The 25,489-nt window shown below is 39.8% G+C and overlaps 1 protein-coding gene across 2 annotated transcripts in view; it reads right to left on the bottom strand.

Annotated features, from left to right (window-relative positions):
• Positions 1-25,489, bottom strand: part of spryd3 (SPRY domain containing 3) — a 107,130-nt gene that overhangs the window by 76,692 nt on the left and 4,949 nt on the right. For both annotated transcript variants that reach the window (XM_051949301.1, XM_051949300.1), the window contains 4 exons: positions 23,959-24,034; positions 15,093-15,217; positions 13,293-13,428; positions 13,019-13,207 (listed from right to left, as the gene is read on the bottom strand). In XM_051949301.1, the coding sequence (XP_051805261.1) occupies positions 13,019-13,207; positions 13,293-13,428; positions 15,093-15,217; positions 23,959-24,034 (526 nt within the window). The remainder of the gene's footprint in view (positions 1-13,018; positions 13,208-13,292; positions 13,429-15,092; positions 15,218-23,958; positions 24,035-25,489) is intronic.

Below are 25,489 nucleotides of genomic sequence, written 5' to 3'. Positions count from 1 at the left end.
ATGAGTTTTTTTCGGCAGTGGTGTCCTCCTTGGTCGTCTCCCATGAAGTCCACTTTGGCTCAAACAACGACGAATGGTGCGATCTGACACTGATGTACCTTGGCCTTGGAGTTCACCTTTAATTTCTTTGGAGGTTGCTCTGGGCTCTTTGGATACAATTCCAACGATCCGTCTCTTCAATTTGTCATCAATTTTCCTCTTGCGGCCACGTCCAGGGAGGTTGGCTACTGTCCCGTGGGTCTTGAACTTCTGAATAATATGAGCCACTGTTGTCACAGGAACTTCAAGCTGTTTAGAGATGGTCTTATAGCCTTTACCTTTAAGATGTTTGTCTATAATTTTTTTTCGGATGTCCTGGGACAATTCTCTCCTTCGCTCTCTGTTGTCCATGTTCAGTGTGGTACACACCTTTTCACCAAACAGCAGGGTGACTACTTGTCTCCCTTTAAATAGGCAGACTGACTGATTATGAGTTTGGAAACACCTGTGATGTCAATTAAATGACACACCTGAGTTAATCATGTCACTCTGGTCAAATAGTTTTCAATCTTTTATAGAGGTACCATCATTTTTGTCCAGGCCTGTTTCATTAGTTTGTTTTTTTAAATAATTATGTTAATCAACAATTCAAAAGTAATGGCTGTTTTTGATTATTTAATTTTCAATAAATTTTTATTTATTGTTACTTTTGTGAGTTTCAAGTGATTTCAGTGAGAATTGTGGGTTTTTCCTTCTTTAACTGAGGGGTACCAACAATTTTGTCCACGTGTGTACATTCCTTTATGGAATCATATTCCACGATGGCCTCTTTCAGCTGGTGAATGCTCACTGCCATCTTGTAAACATCACTCAGAGTGGTTTGAGGAACCTGACTAAAGGTTTAAGGTGTTGACTTTGTCTCAAAATTCCCCAAATCTGTTGGGAAAAAAAAGTCCTATCCATGAACTCCTCACCCAACAAGTTCCATGACTTAAAGGATCTGTTTTGGTGGAACAAAAAGGGCCTGCACAATAGTAGGCTGATGGTTTTGACGTTGTGGCTGAATGTTTTAAGTACCAAATTGATCTACTAGTACTGAACAATGTTAAAAACCACTCTACCTATGAAGGTACTTCAAAAAGTTCTTGGTCTCACCAGAAAACATCACAGGAGAAAGGTTGTTTTTGCAATATTTTTCAACATTGTCTCCTAAATATCCTCCAAATACTTCTCAACAGCACAGATGGTTTAATCCCTCACTGTCCCAGAACAAAGAAGCTATCACCTTGCCGACAGATGCTACTTGCTTGAACTTTTTGGGAGACAGAGAACCGGTCTTAATTCCACTGTTTACATTGTTTCTTTGATTTGGGATCAAAGTGGTGAACCCAAATCTCATCCTGAGTCATAGATCTCCTGAAAAATACGGTTGATCAGCCTGAAAATGAGCCAAAAATGTCGCCAACATTTCCATTCTCTTAAACTTCTGATCTCGAAGTGAATGATGACAAACATTTAAGTTTTTGTGGACAGTGATATAAGGTTTTACAGTATAGAGTTATTCCCCAAAATAGGAGTTACACCCTTTTGTTTCCAGGTGAGGCTGAGAAATTTTTGAAGTACCCTCATACAAAGGTGCATACGAGTAGAAACAAGTATAGAAGAGAGAAAACAGGTGAAGAGGGGAAAGCCACAAGAAGAAAGTGCACACCAGAAGTTTGTTCATGAAACCAAACTCTGCATTTTCCTTACTTGCATGTTCGCAGCAGGCTTGCATGTATTACATTTAAATGAAACAACTAAACATTATCAGACATTTTTTTCATGGCTATAAATGTATCGGCCACACATATCAGAAAACTTGAAAGCAACTTTTTAGACATATCAGGCGCTTGGAAGAGTCACAAAACTGTCACTATGCATAACAGATTTGTTTACAGCATACATAACTCTATAATTTGCTCTGAATAAAACTCTACTTAAGCCAGAATTTCAACTCAAGAACACCGCGACCAATATTTAATGTGATAATGTGTAAAGATGTGTCAACAAGCGTGAAGAAGGATGCAGGAAAGGCCTGTTCCTGAAACTGTTGGGAAACTATTGATTTGTTTACTGGTGTTTACTTAAATGCAGATGTGTGAAGTAAAAGAAAAGCAGATGAAGTCTCACAGTTGAAGCATAGTCTAGCCAGTTTCACTCGGAAGTATCTGAGTTGGGAAACATACAACATGTTTACATCGGCATCCAGAGTCTGGAATGTACTATCTGTCAGCTACAACATGATGAGAGACAAGTGAATCGCTTAATTTGTAGACGCTGCTCCAGGCAATTTTATACTATGCAAGGGTACACAAGAGTAAACAAGGAGTAATCGAGACGATAACTGATATCTGGTGTAGAGGAGCATTTGCAGTAAATAGGAAAGTCTTTAGGAAAGAAAATTAAGAGTAACAGTATGTCCAACATGAAACTGAACTACCTTTGATTATGTTTTGGATGATTTTTAATTAAAAGAGACTTTTATTCTTAAGTGCTGATAGGATGTTAAGGCTATGTTAACAGCTAGCGGCTAAGTTAGAAGGCAACAACAGATTAACCTGTACAGTGTCTGGAAGACAATAACTAATAATGCTTTAAGATATCGATCTTAGTGGGAAATTAAAGTGATAGAGCAGTGGAAGTTCAGGAAAACAGCAAAGATAACTGCAGGAGACTAAACTGATCACTCTTAAACAATTAATCTGAGGAGAGCAATGTAGCATCACATGACACCCTGACATCTTCATTCCTGTTTCTACTGCACATATTTCACTATTGTAATCCTTATTTATGTAGTATCACTGGTAAGAATGACAGGTTTCCCGCTATAACATTCTCTTAACAAATAGCATGCAAGTATGTAATGTTGTGTAAATGTATAGAGTGTTTCCTCTACATTCATTTAGGAGTGGCGGGCCGCCATTCCTAAATAATAGGAACTGCTCCTTTAAATTTCTTTTTTTTTTTTTTATTGTCACAAATACACCACCGCCGCATGTCTCCACCTTCACAGCAGAGCCTTGCACTGTACCGGGTACTCATGAGTACTAAGGTCAACTACAAATAACTATCTTGCCGAGTATCTACTCTTTTATACATCAGATTAATACGACATTAATTAGTCGCGAGAGCCCGTCCCTCAAAGCGGCACCACGTCAAGCACTCAGGCACCAGATCAGAGTCAGAGGAATGTATCTCGGAAAATAGAGCAGCAATTTACCAGAGAAAAAGTATTCGCTCAAGATAACTCAGAACAGATTTTACAAGTTAAATAGACATTCACAAAATGTTGATGACCAGGTAACGATACGTAACATATCGGTAGCTTGAGTTAATTCGGCCCGGTGCCAACTCAGTGTCGCTAATGTGAGTAAACTACTTGATAGCATTAAGCTAATATCTACACACCATGATGTAACTGCTTACTACATTTTCAGATGAACTTGTTTAAACATTTAGTCATTACTTTGGTTTTTATTTTTACATTCAGTCTTTAAAAAGATATTTTCAACTGAGCATTTAATAAATAGGTTATACAAGTAAAATCCGTAGTCAAGTGCCATTTATTTATGGCTCTTGGAGAGCCTGCCGCCGCTGCTGAAAAAGACCCTAGAGGAAACACTGGTATAGATGTATAAATTCAATAAAAGTAATCGTTCTCAATAAAGAAGCTCAGTCATGAATGACAAGGTTCTTGCTATCACATGCTGATAATGTATAAAATGTGATGTACATCGGTTCCAAACATTGGTTATGAGCCCTTCTTGTTTACCAATAATCAAAACCTTGTCAGTGAGTTGCTATTGTTAGTGGACTAACAAGTAGTCTCACAATGACAAAAGCTTAATGTCCATTGCGTCTTTAGCTGGACAGATTTGTAAGGGATTATAATAAAAGCTTAAGAGGGGGAAGAGAAAGAAAAGATGACTGGACTGGACTAGACTACATCAGACTAGACCAGAATAAAAAGGCGAGAGTGTTGTCCATCCAGATACATTTGGAGAAGTTGATGAAAACTGAGACAGCTTCAGTGCTGGTTGAAGCCACACAGAGAATTAAAAGTAAAAACCAACAAAAAGATTAAGTGAGACCACCTTGTGGCTGACATAACGTTGTGCCTCTAGTCCTACTATTCAAACATCTATAACGTTTAAGACGAAACTCTTTGCTTCTCCTCCTAGCGTTTCATTTCCTCTGCCAAATTTTTCTTTTGCTGTGCTTCAAATCAAACTTTCTCCTATTTTTAAAAATCCTTGTATGTGTCAGAACCCGACAGTCTTATCAGTGTAAGCATTAGCACTCGCTTACAATGGTGACCACATAATGGATTTAAAGGTTAATGGTTGCTTAGTCATGAGAGAAAACTGAAAAGAAGGGGGAGTGGGGAAAAAAAAGAGAGAGAAATGAGTGCCGGACTGCTGAGCGGACCATGAAGCCAGGGCACCCCAGCTGTGAAAACCTCCAACCACATGAGAAAGAGTAAAAGATTCCTTAGAGTCCCGTTACTCCACTTATTGAATTTTTACAACCTGGTGGGCTGCCAGGCACTTGGCTCCATCAACACATTTCATGCCATTGCCACTCCTTGGTCCAGAAAAACAGAAAGGAGAGACAGCGAGCAGGACTGGTGGTTGAATCACAGCACTGTGCTTTTATGACCTCTGTCTGCTTTCAGAAAAGATGATGGGATTGTGTGTCTGTGTGCGTTTCGACTGCATATAGACACGTTTATCATGCAGCCACAGGACCCACACAGTCAGTTGTCTTTCTTGAGTCGATCAGAGACCTGCCTGTAGTCTTGTGGTTAGTTTTTGAAGCTGGATAAGAGGCTAGATGGAGCTCACACCCCAACACAGAACAAAGGTGTTACAGATCACTACTGTAAAGCTCTGTGACGCCTCTGATGACACCGTTGTTGCCAACAATGAGCTCCATTCAAGCGTCCAACACCAACTGCTGAATCATAATCTCGTCCACGTCTAAGATAACACCTGAACCTGAACTCTACCTGGGAAAAGGGAGATATGAGCAACATGCAGGTGTTATTGAAGCGCTTGATCCGTTTACTACGGCCTTCAATTAGCTTCAAAGGATCTGAAATTAGAAACACCCTAACCGTCTTCCCCTAGCTAAAGTCATAAACCATGCCAGAAAGAATCAGCCAAGTTTTATGGATGGATTGTAGGTGCTGGAGTGTCCAGGTCAAATGGTCAATCGGTTGAAAGATATGCTCATTTCCGAACAAATTCGCACTGGCTGAACAATCATTGCTGTTAATGTAATGAGGAGAAAGGAGCTACATCAATCTCCTACTTTGAATAATCCATTATTTCGGCAGCAGAAGCAAGAGGCCTCCTGTGAACACCTCTGTGTTTTCACAACTTGCCTGACATCACACAGATGGCTAAGGTTGACTCAATGGTATTCAATGTTTACGAGGTTACTTTAAAAAGTTCTTGGTCTCAGCTAGCAACAAAAGGCGTAACTCCTACTTTGGGACATAACTGAATGCTATAAAGCCTGATATTGCTGTTTCAAAACTGAAATCCTTGTAGCGTGTCGCCATTTTCAGAGTGCTGCTGAAGTTGTCTCTGCTGTTGAGGAGGCTCAAGATATGATCTTCTTCTGGAAGGGATGGTGAATCTTGAACATCGGTGTGCCCAATGAATTGCAGTTAAAGGAGGCCGTGTCGAAGAATAATGTAATCTACTGTGATGTTCTCTGGTGAGGTCAAGGACTTCTTCACATCCTTTCATTGGTAATGTTTACTAGACGTTTATTTAGAAAGAAACTAATAGACATCCTGTCCCTATCAAATAAATCATTGGAGTGGCTCCATTTTGTTTAAACAAACAGCCAAAAAGTACAGTGTAAAAGGAAGGGTTGTTCTGGTTCACTGCTTCTGCCAAGTGCATGCTAAAAGGGAATCCTAAGGGACCTTTGGATTCGATGGGTTGTTTCTTATAATGTGAAGTACTAAGAGATGACATGTTGTGAAACAGTGCTGTATAAGTAAAATTTAATTGAATTAAACTTCACAAACAGCGTTTAGCACATCACAGCTCGAAAACCAACATGCCATATCATCTAATAATGTAAGCACAACTTCCATCTGTCCATCTTCAATAGATTGTGGTGGCAGCAGACTAAGGAGGGTCTTCGAGACATTTTCCTCCTCAGTAACGTTTTCTAGTTCCTACAGGGGAATCCAGAGATAAGATATGTAATCCCTCCAGCAACTCTTGGGTCTTGTCCCGGCTGGACATACCCTGAAAACCACCAAACACAGAAACCCGGGAAGCATCCTAACCAAATGCCGAACCACCTCAGATGGATCCTTGTGAAGCAAAGGAGCACTGATTCAAATTTGAGCTCCTCTAATGTAAAAAGAAATTGGCCTAGTGAGGAAACTCATTTCAGCCGCTTGTTTCTGCGGCCTCACTTGTTCGGTCAATACCTTGAGCATATCATGTGTCATCACATCCTGACAGGTGAGCTAGAGCAACTGGTAAATCACCAGTTATAGCTGCAATCCCTAGTGTAAGCTTCCTACCTAAAATGAGTATGCAGACTTTAACATTTAAATGGAAATCTAAATGAATACTCTCTATGTGAGATCTAAATTCTGTCTGGAGAGTAAAGATACATAGTGAAATGCACACAAATTTGTGACTATACAACCCAAAACCTCCACTTCACCTGGCTATACCATCCGTATCAGACAGGTTTTGTTCATACTACAACAGCTATGCGTTAGGCTACTGCAGACAGTTGCATTTCCCCTCATATTGAACAAAGAATAAACACGGGATTCACGTTAAAGTTTCGAAAAGGCCGTGACTTTGCACTTTTTACAGGCTATAGCAATGAGTTACAGATTGGACTGTAGCACTGTGTCAATGTCATTATTAATGAGGCATGTCAAGCACAGTGGGCGGACATAGCACATGTCCTCACATTCCCATAATCCTTCACTCAGCGTATGTGGGGAGCTGTGCAAATGGACACCAACGCACAACCATAAATCTAACTTTAGTCTCGTTATATTAATTCTCTTATAGCTCTGCATTTTTGAAACCTTGTTTACAGCTGCAGCTGGCAAAATTTAATGCAGACTGACAAAGTTAGAGCTTCGCTGGTGAAAAGTCAAAGATCTAACAAGTAAAACACCCTCAGGAGACAGTCCAGATTTATCATAACAGCTTTGTGAGGTGAAATATCAGATTTGAGTCCATCAGCCACTTCTGGAGAATTTCTGTCCCATCCTGGCCAAAATAACGCAGCCTTAATTTTCGTTGGTGAGACTGTACGTTTGCGTGACAGAATAAGAAAACCAAAAGCAACGCATCATGAGAACTCGCTTTAATTATAATTGAGTTAGCTTAATTGAAGTATAATAAGGCCAGACAATTTTGTCTGCAGATTATGATGGCAATTAAAATGATTAGTATGTGGCAACCGTTCTTCCACAACCGGCAAGCAGGACCTGACGGGAGGTCTTGGAGGAAGATCCCGTCTTGATAGTTTTATCTGCACATAAAGTTAGTGTAATACCCTGCTTGTGTGCCTAAGCTTTGAGGGTAGATTTGCCAAATTGTTGCGTAATCCCAGACTCTGATGCAGTAGAGAGGCAATGAAAGACAACAGACCCCAGCCATCACTGTGAGTCAGCTGTTTATCTTGTTACTGAAAATGATGTCTGAAGAACTCGGAGGAAAATCCCTGAACTGATGTCACAAAGCAAGCTGCGAAAACACTCCAGAGGTGACCCAAATCCAGTCAGGGAAAGATCCCACAACGGGTGAGACAAAATAACTCAAATTCAGATATTTCCCTGAATTTTTGGAGAACATTAAGCATAGCTGTCAACAAAGAGAGATTTGTGGAAGAACAGGCAGTTGAAGGATCTTGTACGAGCACAAAACAAACACAGGCAAACGGCAACAACCGCACAGAAGTACAAGCTACAGAAAAGCCACACTGTAATCCGTCTCATTCAAGAGACATATGGAAGAAAAACACCCTTAACATAAGCAATCTGTCTATTTTCACATCCCCCAGGAACACAGAAAAACTAGTTTGGAATTATTTCAAGCACTGATATACTAGTAAAGAACACCATTAGGGTCCGAAATTAACACTTGCCAAGCAGCAAATATGGGGATCCTTCATGTTTGGTGGATAAATTTTGAAACACTATCTGCCACAATGGTTTCTGTTAAGTCCCACCCTTCCAGGGGTTTTCCAGGATTGGGGGGTAACTAAGCATGATCAGTCTGCATACAATGAAGACAATGAGTTGTGCAACCTTATCTAACAGATATATTTGCATTTTCATGTCATTTCTGACTATTTCATATACAGCAATGTCTGTTAGGTTTGAATATATGAAACCCAAATTAACAACACTGGTCAAAACACAGTTTTTATTTATTTATTTATTTATTTTTAGATGCTGGCTTTAGGGGTATCAGTTATTTCTCTTTGAAGGAAAAATCCTGTCTTTTTTGTGTAAGCATCTAACCAACCACTGTAGTGCGAATCAAGCAATCAAGATTCTACAATCCAGCTCTGAGTAGTGGGTGGACTTCACCGTGTACAAGCAACTATCACTTGTTGATAGAAAGTGACAAATCTAATGACAATATTTAAATGAAATAAATTATTAGACATCTGATAAATGTATTTTCATACTTTTAGTAGGGATGGTTCGATCCGATCCGCTGGATCGATGTCGAGTTCGATCCAGGCCAAAATGACTGGATCGAGCATCGGCGTTTTATATTAGAACTCGTTCGATCCGATCCATAAGCCCAATCTGTCTCATATATCCTCATCTTCACTTTTCACGACATGCCACAACACGGACGAGCTGTTGCCATGTGCCCGTGTTTTCGTCATGTGAGCAGAGAGTGAACAGAAGCTCTGTATGCCTGGAAAGCTGTGGTCATCTCTTCCGTGTGGAATTATTATATGCGAACGGAAGAGAAAAGTAAAATAGCTGAGTGCAACGTTTGCAAAATGAGTGTCTCAATGGGTGGCAGCAAAACCGGACATTTTAACACAACGAACTTAATAAAGCATCTGCAGAAGCATCATGGAAAGCAGTACGGAGACTTTTTACAGGCGAGTGCAAAACAAAAAGTGACCCGCGGCAACCATCGTTGCAGGAAGCACTACAGAAGAGTACAAAACTCACTCCAACGCCAAAATATAACAGAGAAAACTGTCGAGTTCATTTTTCTGGATGACCAACCACCTTGTGTGGTGGAAAATGTGGATTGTTGTAGTATTTTCACATGAACGTGTGCGCCTTACGTTTCCCTCTGTGACCACTTGACGGCTTTTCTGTTGTACGTTTACTGTTTTTTGTTGTTCTTTTCTACTGTTTTTGGGTTAAATGTGATTAAGTAGCGAACTGTGGACATGTTTTCATGTTAAATATGATTAGGTGACAGGTCTCTCCTCTTCTCATCCGCACGTCCACCCCACCGGTGTCTAAATGGCATCAGGGGAGATCCTACGATGCTCTCAGCTTCACTCGCATAAGAACGTTAGGACAAGCCAAGGTTTAATCGCCAGATATTATTTATATTCCATCAGTGTTGTACACGTGTCAATAAAATAATTGTTCACTGTGTTTTACATACAGTACAACATCAGCGGCTGCATGCAAAAGAAGAAAGACACTAGATTGCACTATCACTGTTTACCCGTGTTTTTCTGATTTTGTTTGGGTGCAGCAAATCAGGTGTATAACCTAGATTTTTATTGTTTTGATTGTGTGTCTTGAGAAGCCATGTGCAACTTACTGAGTACTACCTACATTGTTCTAGTAGAGAAGCTATTATTTTATGTTAATTCAAAAATTATTTATTGCAGCCTTGCAATGCCATTGAGGTGTAATGTGACTTTTCTGTTTATACACTGGGATTATTTAGTTTAATTTAAATATGTGCACCAAGTTGCAGTTTTATTTCAAACATTTGAATGGTGCAGCTGGGTCTGTTGTGTTTACAAACGCTGTTAAAAGCGATGTGAGCTTTAAGTTTTAATAAAGCCACAGCAGTTACACATAACTTGTTGTCACATGTTTTCCTTCTTTCTTTAGGGGACCAGAACAGTTGTTGTACAATGAATGTGGTGTTTTTAGATGTCAGTATCAAGCAAATTACATCCATGTATTATTAACAACTTTTAGAATGACAAAAAGAATCATATCGGTATCGGATCGGTATCGGCCGATCCTGAAGGCTGCAGTATTGATATCGGTATCGGATGTGAAAAAGTGATATCGAGCCATTCCTAATTTTTAGATCAAAAATTATTGACTTATATACTCAAGTTGTAATTGGGATTTTTACTTTGAAACAATTAATTCATCCGCATTATTCATTTTCTGTCAATAAAGTATTTGTTTGTGATTTGCTAATCGCATTTTAATATTGTGATTTTGATTTCAGATTGATTAGTTCAGCCATAACAAAATTCTTGCACAAAAAGAAGCGCCTCATCCGGTTGGCTACTAAAAATTATGTCAACTAAAAAGCCAAAAGACAAGCTAATTGTAAATATCTGGTTACAAAAACAGTTCAGTTAACTTCACCAACCTTTACGAGCAGAGCTGAGGAAGCCAACTGCTCATCTCCCTATCAGTAGCTGCTGTGGTTAGTGCTGTAGACAAGTTGTTTAAAGAGAACGTTTCATCTTGTAGAAAATGTAATAATTTCACAAAAACCTGATTTGACTCAAGGAGCTCCAAGTTGATCAGTGATATTTAGGGGCCAGTCCTAGCTGATTAAAGGTGGAATATATGTTTTAAATCCAAAACACATTCTGTCAATTTAAGACCAATGCACACAACATGAATCCAGCATATTTTGAGAAACAGAAAATCTAGCAAATCCCAACTATCCAAATATGCTACCTTGCTAGATGTAAACAATTTTTCTCCAGAACTGCAGACTCCACCTTTAATAAACGATTATTATAACCGTTTCTTATAGTCCAACTTAGAACTCCGTACGTCCATCAACCAGCTCTCATCTGCAACTGAAAACTTATGGTACGTGTCCACAGGGATGTTGTTGTCAAATGAGAATACATCTGAATATTGCCCGCTTGGGGGGGTGCATTAGCGGGCCACTATGTGGTCACATGACAGTCAGATCTTCAGTCTGGTAGAAGCATCGGACCAACACGTCGGCTCGGATGCAAAGTTTATTATGAAAACAGTTCAGCAAAAAGTATCTCTGAAAGCATTTGAGGCAAGAAATAAGCTGCTGAATCTGTCCTTGTTTTAGTTCAGTGTTGGTATAGATGCTTTCATAAAAGTTTTGCAATGTGTCGGACCTCCGCTCCCCACATCGAATTTGCTTAGAGTAGAAGTCAAGTATGCACTGTAGCTTGGTGGTTAGCACTTGCAGCTAGAAGATCCCTGATTTGTGTTCCGGTTTTCCCGGGATCTTTCTACATGGAATTTGCATGTTCTCCCTGTGCATGCATCGGTTTTCTCCGGGTTCTCCGGCTTCCTCCCAAAGTCCAAAAACATGCTGAAGTTAATTGGTAACTCTAAATTGTCTGTAGGTTTGAATCCGAGTGTGCTTGTTTGTCTCTATGTGGAGCCTTGTGATAGACTTTCGTGCCCTGTCCAGAATGTGCCCTGATTTCACCCTCAGTCAGCTGGGATGGACTCCAGCACCCCCTCGAATGAGATTAAGCGACATATAAATAATGGATGGATAGAAGTGAAGTCTACTTTATGCACATGAGCAGCAGGTAGCTCTGGGGCAATGAACCACAACGTAACCAGAATGCAAAGCAGTGCATTTCACATAGACAATGAATGGAACGTGAGAAATTGGCGAATCCTGTGGATACGTACCTTTACATGGTACTGTAGCTGCTAAGTTGGGTAATTAACACAAGTTATATACTTTGACATATACTACCATTCAAAAATTTGGGGTCACTTAGAAATGGCCTTATTTTTAAAAGAAAAGCAGTTTTTTAGTAGCCTAGCCCTGCTAGACCCATGTTCTGAAGGCACAAGGGTCTAGGCACGCTCGACAGGGAGGGAGGCGGGCTAAAAGGTTGTCTATCAAATCACTCTGCAGCAATTGGGTAGGTATACAACCAATCAGCGCAACGAATAGGCTCCTAGAGCGCCGGAAATCAGAGGATGCGGTAGTTCGGTGAAGCCTTATTTATACAGTCAATGGGTGAAGCTCAAGTATATTACAGACATGTTAACAGAAAGATTATTCAGAGTCGGTGCTAATGGAGCTCAACGACTGTTGTCGTTTTTGTTGTCGACCCTGGCAGAGAATTAAATTCGTTGCTGTGGGTAGCCTAGCCTAGCATGGCTAGGCTAGTTGTTTCTGGTTGTTTCTGTCAGAATTGTTGCGCCTCTGTCGTCACTTAGTTACGCCCGCCTTCTGACTCTACACTTCATGGTGATTCGTCCGGCCAGTTTTAGGAGAATCCCGCCTCGAGCCTTATGGAGGGTAACTAGACCCACCCTGGCAGAGAATTAAATCCGTTGCCGTGGGTTGTCTAGTGCGGCTAGGCTAGTTTTTTTTAGTGAAGAAAACATTAAATGAATCAGAAATACAGTCCAGACATTGTCAATGTGGGAAATGGCTATTCTAGCTGAAAACAGCTGATTTTAATGGAATATCTCCACAGGAACATTTCCAGCAACCATCACTCCTGTGTTCTAATGCTACATTGTGTTAGCTAATGGTGTTGAAAGGCTCATTGATGATTAGAAAACCCTTGTGCATTTGTTAGCACATGAATAAAAGTGCAAGCTTTCATGGAAAACATGAACTTGCCTGGGTGACCCCAAACTTTTGAATGGTAGTGTACATGCCATCTTTCTACTAAGCTAGTGTCTCTGAATGCAAATAATGCCAATGCACTGGAAATGGCAGATCATTCCTTTAAACAAACACCCAAAAGAAAAAGTAAAAAATAGAGTTTTCCTGTTTCTTACCGTGCCACTCACTCTAACGTCATAAAGGCGTCCCCAGTCATCTTCATGGCTGTCGACCATCATCATACTGTCATCCTCCTCCAGGAACCACTCAGCCTGCAGGTCGACCTTCACCTCCTCCCCCATCGAGTGCATCCCCACGGCGGGGAACAGACCCTCGGCCAAAACAGGAACCTCTACTGAGCCCACCTGGACAGGAGACGGACGTAAATGCAGCAGTAAGTGAACCGACATCAACAAAGATGACACCAGACACCAGCTTGAAAACACTCACCTCTTTGCCATTTTTGGTGAAAAAGACAGTTGTAAAACCTGCTTCTATATTTTCAGAGTGTATTCCACAGCCGATGCGGTCACCACGAGCACATTTTGGCCCAAACTGCTGCCCCACAGGGTTACCGTTGTATAACCTGAAAGGAAACACAAGATAAAAACAATGGTTTGGGACTGGAGTGAGATTTTAATTCCTACTTTAGCTTGTGGGTAACATTAAAGCAACAAAGCATAAGGCTTATTGGGGCTGTGGAGCGACCACAGTTCAATGCGAAGACAACACAGTCAATCAGGTAGATAAAAAATTTGATAATTACATCCTTTTCTCATTTGTCTTACTTTGCAATCTCGCACATCCTTTTCCCCTGCAAACCTCCTGCTTGCCACAACTGTCACTCTCTACCACAAAATGGGTAAAAGAATGTAAACAAGATTAATTTTGCAACCAATGATTGCACCGCAGTAGCCTCCCATTCAGCAATGTTAGCCAGACAAGGCACCACTTCCCATTATCTCCCTTAATGACAAAAGGTATCAAAATATGTAAACACAATTACTCCGAGGTATATAATTACAGCTCATTATGGCCTGGTAATGTACCGTTTGGAGCTGCAATTATCATATCATCAGGTGAAATCGGATGATGAAATATGCAACACTTCCTAAGGTGGTGGGACTGCCGTGCACTGTGACCCAGATGTATAAATCCAGCATTAAAGATGAAGACAGAAATTTCTAGTGGAAATCATTTCTCAAGCAAAAAAGCAGTTGTCTTTTGTTTAAGCTCCTCTTGCACAAGGAGTTGCTGTTTTTCTGCTTTTTAAAGAGCTCCTACTCAGCACATTTGCAGATTAAAATGTTATTTTGGAGGTCTAATGGAATACGTTTACATGCTTTACTGTTAAAAAACAATACATTATTTTCTCCTATTGCAGACAGCTTTTCTCGCTGTCTGACATGCTTCATATTAGCTCTTGCATCTTTAAAGGACCTCTCCCTAAAAGCCTCGTCTGCTCTGATTGGTCAGCTGACCTGACAAAAGTGAGGTGTAGTGGGTTATGTACAGTAACTGCAGATGTCTGAGTATAGGGATGTAGCTGTAGCAGATGTGGCTCTAGTAAGGCTGTAAATGCTGACTGCCTATTCTTTGTTTGAGCGGAAGCCAAAGTAGTTGCTATTCAGGTGTTATGCAAATGTGTTACACGGTGATGTTAAAAAAAAGAAACAGAAGAAAAACATGGACTTCTATTGAGGCATTTTAGGCAGATAAGGAGCAGAGTTTTCTGCGAGAAAGAAAAACTCCCTTTGCTGTGGACATTGGGTTTAGTAAATTTACAGAGCTTTTACATGCACATAAGAGTTGAAGCTATACTATATAGCACACTAAAGGAAATGGGATTTAAAAAAAAGGCCAAAGAGCATGACACTGGACTGTTAAAAACCATGTTATTTCAAACTCATTATCTGGGTTTTGGACATTTCGGCACTAAGCTCTGAGAAACTATCACTATTTCTCCTCCTATGAATTTATAGCGAAAAACCACTGTTAATTGAAACCCTACAAATATTACAGGGTTTATATCAACAGTGCCAGAAATTCTATTTCTGTATCAAGTGTATTTTATGCTGGTGAAAAAAAAGCAAAAAAAAAAAACTGAGAAGCGTAAAGGAGAATGATGTTGGGAATTACTGGTGTAGTAATGTGTGGATGCAGCAGCAAGAGGCCACAATCAATCTTCCCCAAACCGCGCAAGAAACCAAACTGCACTGTAGTGTATAGTCGACTTGTGGTTTGACTTACTTGCCGTTGTCAGCGTGGTAAGCTACAGAGTATGGCAGCCAGCCAGGCTGGTGGTCCAGCCTGTAGAATTTAGGCACCAGGCCCACAGCAATGGTCCCTCTCACCCCTGTGTCCACTATTGTCACCTACAAACACACACATTTAAAAACATACAACAGTGTCACTACACCAGCTACAGCTCATTTACTCCAACTGCCACATGACTTTTACTTTTACTTAAGTGGGTGAAATTAAGAAGGTATTTTTAAAAATAACAGCATGAATTTACAGCTGAGAACCAAAATCAAGACACAGGTCTTAAATCTCACTGAGAAATTTCACTGAGCTGCACCTTCAATGGAAAACTCAACATCAGAGAGGAAGCCTCCCATTTCACAGACCACTGTTGGTGTGGGAGTTTGGGGAAACCCCCAGTACTGAGGTCTAGTACAGTCATACAGCCGTCTAGTGTAGTAATGCGCCTACATTTAGCATTGGCTTGATTTCACTGTCCATATTAACATTATCTACATCAACAGCAGAATACTGACAGGTCAAAATGACTGTCAAAGATCTGTAATTCAATTCAGACTGGTCAGAAAAATTGTTGCAGATATTTCAAAAGTCACAATGACTAGTCTATTTTTTTTCCACAATGTTGCTGATGCATCACTTCCCTCTAAATATTGATCTAACAAAGGATGAACAGTATTAGCAGAAGTAATGGCAGCTGCTGTAATTAAGACCAATTAAATATGCTGTAAAATATCAGAATAGAATGAACGTTTTTGTCACTACACAGAGTATTAACAACGAAATGCAACTTAGCATCTAAGCAGCAAAGAGCATTATGTACAGTATTTACAGTATAAACACAATGAACAGTACGAAGCCAGCAGTATGAACATATCAATACATGACTATAAACACTATTGTTCAAAAGTTTGGGGTCACCCAGACAAGTTCATATTTTCCATAAAAACTCACACTTTTATTCATGTGCTAGCATAACTGCACAAGGGTTTTCTAATCATCAGTTAGCCTTTCAACACCATTAGCTAACACAATGTAGCATTAGAACACAGGAGTGATGGTTGCTGGAAATGTTCCTCTGTACCCCTATGGAGATATTCCATTAAAAATCAGCTGTTTCCAGCTAGAATAGTCATTTACCACATTAACAATGTCTGGACTGTATTTCTGATCAATATAATACTATCTTCATTGAAAAAAAAAGCTTTTCTTTCACTAATAAGGACATTTATAAGCGACCCCAACATAAAGCAGATTATCTAAATATGCAGGTAGTGGTATGACCGGTATGAACAGGGCAAACTGCATTGGTGCAATGACAAATATGCAGTATATGTATACAGTATGAACACTATAAACAGTATGAACAATGGATAAGACGTGGAGGACGTACAAAGTATAAAAACATTATGAACAGTGAAAACAAAGGGAGCTTGTCAATAAGGAGTCTGTGAGAGAGTAAGAGCTTTGTATATTTGAGACCATCTTTAAATATTTAAGGGGTTCTGATCTTCTGTTCTGCAATAACAGTTGATGAAAATGTAGAGTTCTTGACCCATAGTATTTGTGAAAACTGCTTGTTGTAGCTTCTGATGTAGCTGCAACATCATTTTGCCAAAGACAGACTTCTGCCTCAGGTTATCTGTAGTTGCTATTTAACTTGGCAGAAGTCAAATTTGAGATATCTATTTCATCATTTTGACTAATTAAATATTAGTTTAAGATATCAAAAGGACAATGTAGAAATCTTGGAATTGATGCAAATTAGATATTTTAATCTACTTGTTGAATTATATTAATTTCAGTTTCAGAGAGCTAAAAGCAAATTCTGACTAGTCATAATTTAGCTGCGGATATCTACCATGAGAAACCCAATTAACCTGAATATAAAAGGTGATTTCATTTGTCCCAGACAGAATGATGATGTGGAAATCTGAGAAGATAGTTAGAACAATGCCACTGTGGAAATTTGCAATGTCCTTTTTGACTAGGAAGAGTTTTTCCCCCTGCAATATATAATCAGTCCAGCTTTTAAATGTCAAAACAGCTTCCCCTTTGTGCCAGTAACCTAGTTTACACTTTCTATTACCGTAAATACAGTTTTCCAAGGTGGTTGTGAACACAGCACAATCACACCCATCAGGAAGTACTTATTGTAATGTTCTTGCACAACACAAAGTCTTATTGACTGCCGGGTCGCTTCATAAACCCCCAAAATAGACCTTAAATATCCCAACCAAACAAAGAAAGTAGTTGGCAAACAATTTAACATTTAGCAGCTAAAGACATTTGTTTTTTCCCCTTCTTTGGAGTCTTAAACAGAGCAGAAAGAGGCAAACAGAAAAGGAGAATGGATGTTGGATTTACATTTGTAGGTGGCCAGAAAAACAACTCAAATAAGATGGTTATGGTGTTCCATCTGTGCTAGATGGAAAAGTGTCCCTTCTGGGCCAAATTCAACTAATACAGTCCTCAATCTAACTTGGGTGGGCATGTGTGCATTGTTTATTAGGTTTAATTGGAGCATTATAACAAAAGACTATTATGCCTGCAATTAAAACAATAACAATGTGGCAAACATTATCCCACAACAGCTGATGGAGGCGCCTTGCATCAGTTAAGTCTGTAGATTCCATTCACAAAGTCTAACAACTCACAGCTATTAACACACAAAAGGAATCAACATGTACGAAGATGCAGAGATGCTTTTGAAATCATTTCCAGTCAGCGGTCTTAAATTTCAAACTTTTGTTAGATGTAGGGATGCAGATTTTGAACAATTTCTTTAATCAATATTCTGTAACCTTTTCAGTCATCAGTCGACTAATCAGTAGCAGGAACTGAACTCAGAAGACACCATTGGATGCGATAACTATCACGTGGCTTGTGCAGCATCCTTAGCATATTCCACATGCTGCTAATCTGGCATAGAAACAAACCATCCGATATAAGCACCATTGTCATAGCACATTTTAGCTCGCAAACAATATTAGAGCTCTGGTTGGTAGGCATTAAGTGTCACATGGGACTTTGTCATGGCTGCACTTTACTAACTAAACCCCATACATAATTCTGTGCTAGTGGGTTATAAGTTCAGCTGATCTCATGTCTTAAACACATGAGTTCTGGCCGGAGTCCATTAAGCATCAAAGAAGCCTTTGTCATGGTGCACACTGCTGGCTAAACCTAGCCTGGCCGCGCTAGACAACCCACGGCAACAAATTTAATTCTCTGCCAGGGTGGGTCTAGTTACCCTCCATAAGGCTCAAGGCTGGATGCTCCTAAAACTGGCCGGACGAATCACCATGAAGTGTAGAGTCAGAAGGTAGGCATAACTAAGTGACGACAGAGGCGTGACAATTCTGACAGAAACAACCGGAAACAACTAGCCTAGCCGTGCTAGACAACCCACGGCAACTAATTTAATTCTCTGCCAGGGTCGACAACAAAAACGACAACAGTCGTTGAGCTCCATTAGCACCGACTCTGAATAATCTTTCTGTTAACATGTCTGTAATATACTTGAGCTTCACCCATTGACTGTATAAATAAGGCTTCACCGAACTACCGCATCCTCTGATTTCCAGCGCTCTAGGAGCCTATTCGTTGCGCTGATTGGTTGTATACCTACCCAATTGCTGCAGAGGGATTTGATAGACAACCTTTTAGCCCGCCTCCCTCCCTGTCGAGCGTGCCTAGACCCTTGCGTCTTCAGAGAATGGGTCTAGCGTGGCTAGGCTAGGCTAAACCCTCACAATGCTCTCTATTTGCCAGCATGGAACTACAGTACCTTTAGTCCAAATGACACATCCTCCGGTCTCTTCAGTATTAAACAGTAAGAGAGTCCACCTGGTGGTGCAAACAGGTACTACAGCCGATCTACAATACATTTTCTGACATGCATGTCCTTCGTCTTGTGCCTCATCGGTTAATATATTGTTAATCAGCACAAGTAATTGTATCGCATTGCCATTAAATCATTGACATACCTACCTTAAAGGTGTTTTTGTTAACTTGCAGTGTCCAATACAGTCCACTACTTGAATCCATAGTAACTATGGCAAAAGATTTTTTACTATATTTAGCATTAATAGTAGTATTTCAAGTTAAATTTCCATAAACATCTGCTGACAACCAACAACTGACTACTTGTTATATTAACTATAGATTTTAATTAAACAGCTTTGATTGAAAAAATCCAATTCACTGTGTGTATACGCTTCATGACCATAAGGTTCTGTTTCAAAACAACAGCAAGCATGCTGATAGACGTGGCTATTTGTCTGGATCAGTCGTAACCCCAACATATCTAAAAAGGCAGAGAGCAAACACTCATCTTCAGAGTTTGAAAAATATTAGCAAATTAACTGATGACAGAACACATTAGGAAATCCACTGATTGCAAAGAGACTAAGGACATCCTCATTAGGTGCGCTTCTTTGGAAAACATTGGTGCAGAAAGTACTAAAAATTCCCCAAAAACACTGTATTATCCATATACTACAATTTTTTCATGCATAGCGGAACCACCATAGAGGCTTTGCCAGCACCAAAAAGAAAGTCTGGAAACCAAGAATAACTTTTGTAAATGGTTTTGTTATTTGTAGTTTAATTTAACAAATACTCAGACATACTGGTAAAATGTGCAGGTTTCTTTTGAATAAGGTGACTCAGACTTTACTGTACATAAACTGATCATGCCCCCAAATGTCTCATTCTTAGTCTGAATACACTACAAAGATGTTTATGTTTTAAATGAATGAATTGACTTCATGTATATTGTGTTTTTTTTACAAGATGACCAGAAGCTGAGTTACATCAGCGGGTTCACATTTCGGGTTTAGCTTTGTCATTTATGGCATATGTTTAACCCTTTAAGCTTCAGTCAATTCCAGCCGTTTTCAGTACAAAAAATCGCTAATATTCTATTTTTAAATAAAAAAAATTACGAAAAATACAGGGAATATTGGACGGGCATCGCGAGGTGCATTTCCTTGAAAATGACCGATTCGGGGATTTTATACCGACTTCAGGACATGTTTTGGATAAAATAGTTTACTGGCTTGTGTCATCTGGATGTAAAAGGTTGGATTATGGTCGTTTTTTGTGGAATCTTTTTTTTTGTGTGTAATAATAAACCCGGAAATGTGAGTCGCGCTGTGTGCGTTGAAGCCGTGTATAGAGAACGGATGGATGAATATTCGTTTTTGTCGGACAAATGTGTTTTTCTCACCCGCTGTGGTAATCACATCTGAAAGTGGTTTATACCGGCGGATTCATGAGAATCTAAGCTTTCCATCGGTGTATAGTGTTTGTATAATCGTGTTTGCAGCCGTCGGACATTCTTGAAATTCCTATGCAAATTAGTAAGTGTACCGCCGGCGGTACACTGAAGCTTAAGGGGTTTACTGAAAATGAACTGAACTGAAACCAATACATAGCCAGATAAGACATCTTCCCTCTTAGATAGCCTTGTTTGTTTTCACTGAATAAACACGCATCAGCTGTAACATGAAAACCACATGCATAATACTGTACAGGTCCCACTTATGCCACAAACAGCTGGCTACTCCATATCCTCATGGAAAACCCTAATGTTTTGGGGCTTTTTCCTTCTACTGGCGTTCTTTAAATGTATGCACTATGCCTTTTGCTGCTGTAACGAAGCAAATTTCGCCACTGTGGGATTAATAAAAGGTTATCGGATATATGAGATTATATGAAAATGTTATACCAACACATCCAGATGAGGCAGCAGAAAATACATCCACAATCACTTCCTCCACTCAAACATGACGCCTGCCCGCGGGCTAAAAACCCAATAACAGCACAACAACACACACTTCCAGGCAGAATTAGGTGAAAGGTAATGCAGCCACATAAAGGGAAATAGCCCCATCCGGTGTGTGTCTGCATTTGATGGGTTATTTGACCTATGACCTCTCCAAGTTATTTCTCACCTTGCTAAATTTTTGGCATTATTCACATAGTTTTTCCCTCTTCTGCCCTCACCTGCATCTCTAAATACTCGCCTCCCTCTTCATCACAGATGCTTCAGATCACTCCTTCTGCTATGTGCATGTAAAACCAAACTTACTAAAGATTTCTGCTCAATATCAGCACTCGAAGGACAATACTTCACACCGCTGCTTTGTTTGAAGAATTTTTAGCCTTTCATACAGTTGAAATACCATTTGTGTGTGCATATTATATATAAAAAAATTAAAATATGAGATGGCTTCAACTGGGAAAGAGCTGGAATGTGCTCCTGATGTGCCGTTAAGTTATGATGGTACGGCTTTTTCAGATAAATCTATTAAAACAAGTGGAATGCTGCAGATGTTTGGCTGGACCTGAGCAGGAGAGCTGATGAAAAGAGGAGAAAGTGCAGCGGCGCAGACAACAGAGGTGAGATGGATTCCCAATGAAAGCAGAACAAGGAGAAACACGAGCAGAGCAGTGACGCAGACGTCGACAGAAGCCTGACCTTTATCAGAATAAATGCTCACAAACTTTCGAGATATCTGGGAAACTGACAGCGCGTGCGTCACGGAGCGGAGAATAATGCAGCGTAAACCTCTGGGTAATGACCACAGTAAAATCTGTCAGTTTAAATGTCAAAACAGACCCACCGGGCTCCAAATGCGAGTCTCATTTAAATATAAACAATATTATCCCGCAGATTTTCTGACCGGGGGGAGAGAGAGAGAGAGTTGGTGGTGAGATGAGAGTTTAACATCATCAGCACACAGCAACAATAAATAATCTGAAAGCACAGCATCAACCTGTAAAGAGTTTTAGTGGCGTAGATCTAAAATGCTTCATCATAGAGCCGGGCAACACAACTGAAAATCTGAATCACAACAAAACACTTCATTTCAGCTAATATTGGTAATTAGTGATGACTTTTAATCACCTATTTTAATAAAAGTCAGAATTAAACACATTTAGTTTGAATTTAAGTGTTACCACAACAATTCACACATAAATACAGATATAAAGGATAATGGAAGGACCCAACACATTCAACAGAGGAAGCAAATAAAAACTGAAGGGCAACCAGGGTGAAACCAGCACAGCTCACTGACGTTAAGGATTTACGTGGATGAAGCAGACCAGATATATCCACACAAGATCTGTTGTTATAGGCCAGATTAACCCCTTGGCCAAAGTATACCCCGGGGCATAAACCGGCCTAGGGCATCCGAAACAGTGAGAATATATACTATACCCCGGTATACTTTGGCCAAGGCCTGTTTATACCTGTTAACACGTAAAGATTAAGCATATTAATTGTGAAGTTATTTAGGTGTATTTTGACAAAGACGTATGCTCAGCAAGCAAATCATTATGAAAGAACAATTGAAACATTTGAAATCAAAGGAAAAACTGAAAAATTAACGCTGTAAGCAAAACATTATCAAAGAACATCGACACTGGCTGTTGATACTTTCAACTGTTTCTGTGTAACAGATTTCAGTATATCATCTCTTTGTATTATCTTTGATCTGTGCTCCATAAGTTAATCCTTATATCAGCGTAATACGTCTTTGTATTTTTGCCTAAATATGTGATGTAATCTTGCCTTACATGTGGTATATTTTGGCCTGGAAAGGTATATTCTGGGTTAGGCTATTCCAGAGCCTGGGGTATACGTTGGCCGGGGGCTTTATCTGGCCTGTTACACCAGTACCAGCCTCAGCACAAGCGGCTACATCAAGTCCATCTCACAATGGCAAACAGCTTTAATGATCATCATGCACGAACACAACGTGACCACTGGAAATTTTAACTTGCACACACTCCAAAAAAGGTTGCAAATGCAGCCATTTTGGTCACAGTCCAGAGCCCTGCCATCACACATCGGTTTAGTTTTATTCCCCAGGTCTACTTCAACATATGTCTGAAAACATGACTTCAGTTTCGATAAAACAAAGCTGAGGGCACAAATCAGGAGGGCTTAGTATAGCTCTGGTGTTCTGATTTGCAGCAGAATGACGCTGGTTCACTGGACAACATACAGCCTACAGTTTCTTCCCAAAGCTTCAAAACCAAGTCAAGGAAGCTTCCCTGCATCACCTGCTGCCTCTTGATCACGTGTCACAAAGTCTGCTCCGACATACACCAAGTAAGCCGGCTCATAAATAACACACTGCTGCCCTCAGAGCCCAATTTATGACTGAACTCTTGCAACTTTCCTGTGTTAAATCAGCGAGGTTCTTCTTCCTCGCTCGCCTCTGTAAGGATGAGGACTATTAGAACAGACTGGCGCGTCGGCTTCGCTAAATAAATGTATAATATTTTCTCCTCCTGCCAGTCGGCCTGCTGGAAAACACTGTGTGTTAGACTAATCTTTGCACTCGGAGATACCACCTAACCCACACCCCATCCCTCATTCCAATGCAGCTAGGACATTTTTGAGGTAGTGGTTTTGCACTGGTGAACTGGGACTGTAGGGGGGCACTCAGAATTTAATATGAAGTTGAGAAAATTGTCAGCAATGGGATTCCAGGGGATAAAATTGCCGGCTGGATGGAAAAGCAATCTTGGGCACAACCAGGGACGATGGTATGTGGTATGTGGCCTATCATATTATGAATAACTCCTCCTTCCAACATTTCTAAATAATTGTCCAAAAGACTAAAACTACACTTAGTTTCTAATGATCACCTCCCTTGTGTCGGATTCACACTCGAGGAAAAGCAACAGCAGACACAGCAATGTAGTTTTTAGCAATCGCGTTGATTCATAATAGACAGAAAAATCACTGGAGAGCAAACGTTCAGGCGGTGCAGCTTAGTCACAACTCAGGTACAATACAGCAAATTACAGAACCTCTATCAGTGCGTCTCACCTCAAAGTAGCAGTTTCCTTTTGACAGAGGATGGCCAGCCACATAGCAACCCACTTCCTCAGAGTTCCCTTGGTAACTAAAGAGAAGAAATTACAGGTTAACAATAGGTGAGTTCTAATACACATCTCATGTCTCAGAAACTCCTCGTTTGATCAGGAGGACGTGCATCGACATGTGCAACAGAAACGAGAGAATACAAAGGACAGCATTAACAACGAAGACAGGGAAAGCAGATTCATGACTGATGGAGGCAGATATCAACATACTTGGGTTAAACCAAGTCAGCAACTAAGCAATAAGTTGGAAGCCTTTTACATTACAGCTGAAACTACATCTCAGACAAGTGTCTCATATTTAAGGATCTAATATTCGGCCACACACCGGCCTGTCAAACTTGTAATATGTGCACATTCCTGTTTCACAAAACAAAGCTGTGTTTGTTTCTGTTTGGAACATTAATCTGACAACTAAATTTAAAAAAAAATAATGAACAGCAGATTAATCTAAATATATGTGAATAACATTATCAATACTTATTAAAAAAAAAGGAGAGCACCAACAACTGATCATTTAGATGTCAACTATTAAATTAATTGCCAACAATATGATTAACTTATCCAACTCCAGCTTGTAATATTTACATACTTTCTGATTTGTTCGTATATCTATGACAGGAAAGCGAGTATCTTTGGGCTGTAGACAAAACAAGGACATCATCTTCAGAGATGGAAACACTGATGACCATTTTTTGACATTTTATAGATCAAACAACTAACTGATTAATCAAGAAAATTGCTGACAGATTAATTCATCAATGGACATAAGTTTTGGTTGTAGCCCTAATTAATTGCATCTCCCTTAGCCAATGTTGGTGGAAGGAATTCAGAACAACAGAAGCTATATCATATATACAGTATCATTGACGGTCACCAATTTATCAACATATTAACAAAATCGCGATTAAGTTGGGCACCCAGATAGCTCTAATGGTTGAGTGAGAGACCCACAAACAGGGGCTATAATCCCCAACGCATCGGCATGGGTTCTTCCCCCCCATTCTTCTTCCTACTTTCCTGTCTGCCTCCACTAACCTGTCTAACAAAGCCACCAAAAGACAAAAAAAAAAAAAAAAACACTTCAAAATCGCAATAAGGTCTTGAGCAATATCCAAATTTTGTGAGGTGCAACTACGTACAGGAACATGCTTTTTTGTTACAGACCAAAGGAAAAAATAAATAAATACATCATCTGTATTACATTTGTTTCAATAGAAAACTGTATAAACTACCACTCAGGTTAAAATTGGGACTCATCTCAGAGCATGCATGTAACTAATCACAATTTTTCTGTATGTCGTTTAGAAGTAGTGAGCACGACTATTATATATGAAAGTGTGTATTTGTGCAAAACACCTCAAGCAAATAATACTGTCAGAAGATTTGGTACCATGTTGTGAAATAGTCTTCAGGTCCAGACAGGCTTTATTAAAGTCAATCAGGCCATTTTAATGGCACTTTATTAAAAAACATGA

The sequence above is a fragment of the Acanthochromis polyacanthus genome, chromosome 6, assembly GCF_021347895.1.
Source record: "Acanthochromis polyacanthus isolate Apoly-LR-REF ecotype Palm Island chromosome 6, KAUST_Apoly_ChrSc, whole genome shotgun sequence".
NCBI lineage: Eukaryota > Metazoa > Chordata > Actinopteri > Pomacentridae > Acanthochromis > Acanthochromis polyacanthus.
Note: the sequence above shows the minus strand (reverse complement) of the source record. Positions and strands in the feature narration are given on the sequence as shown.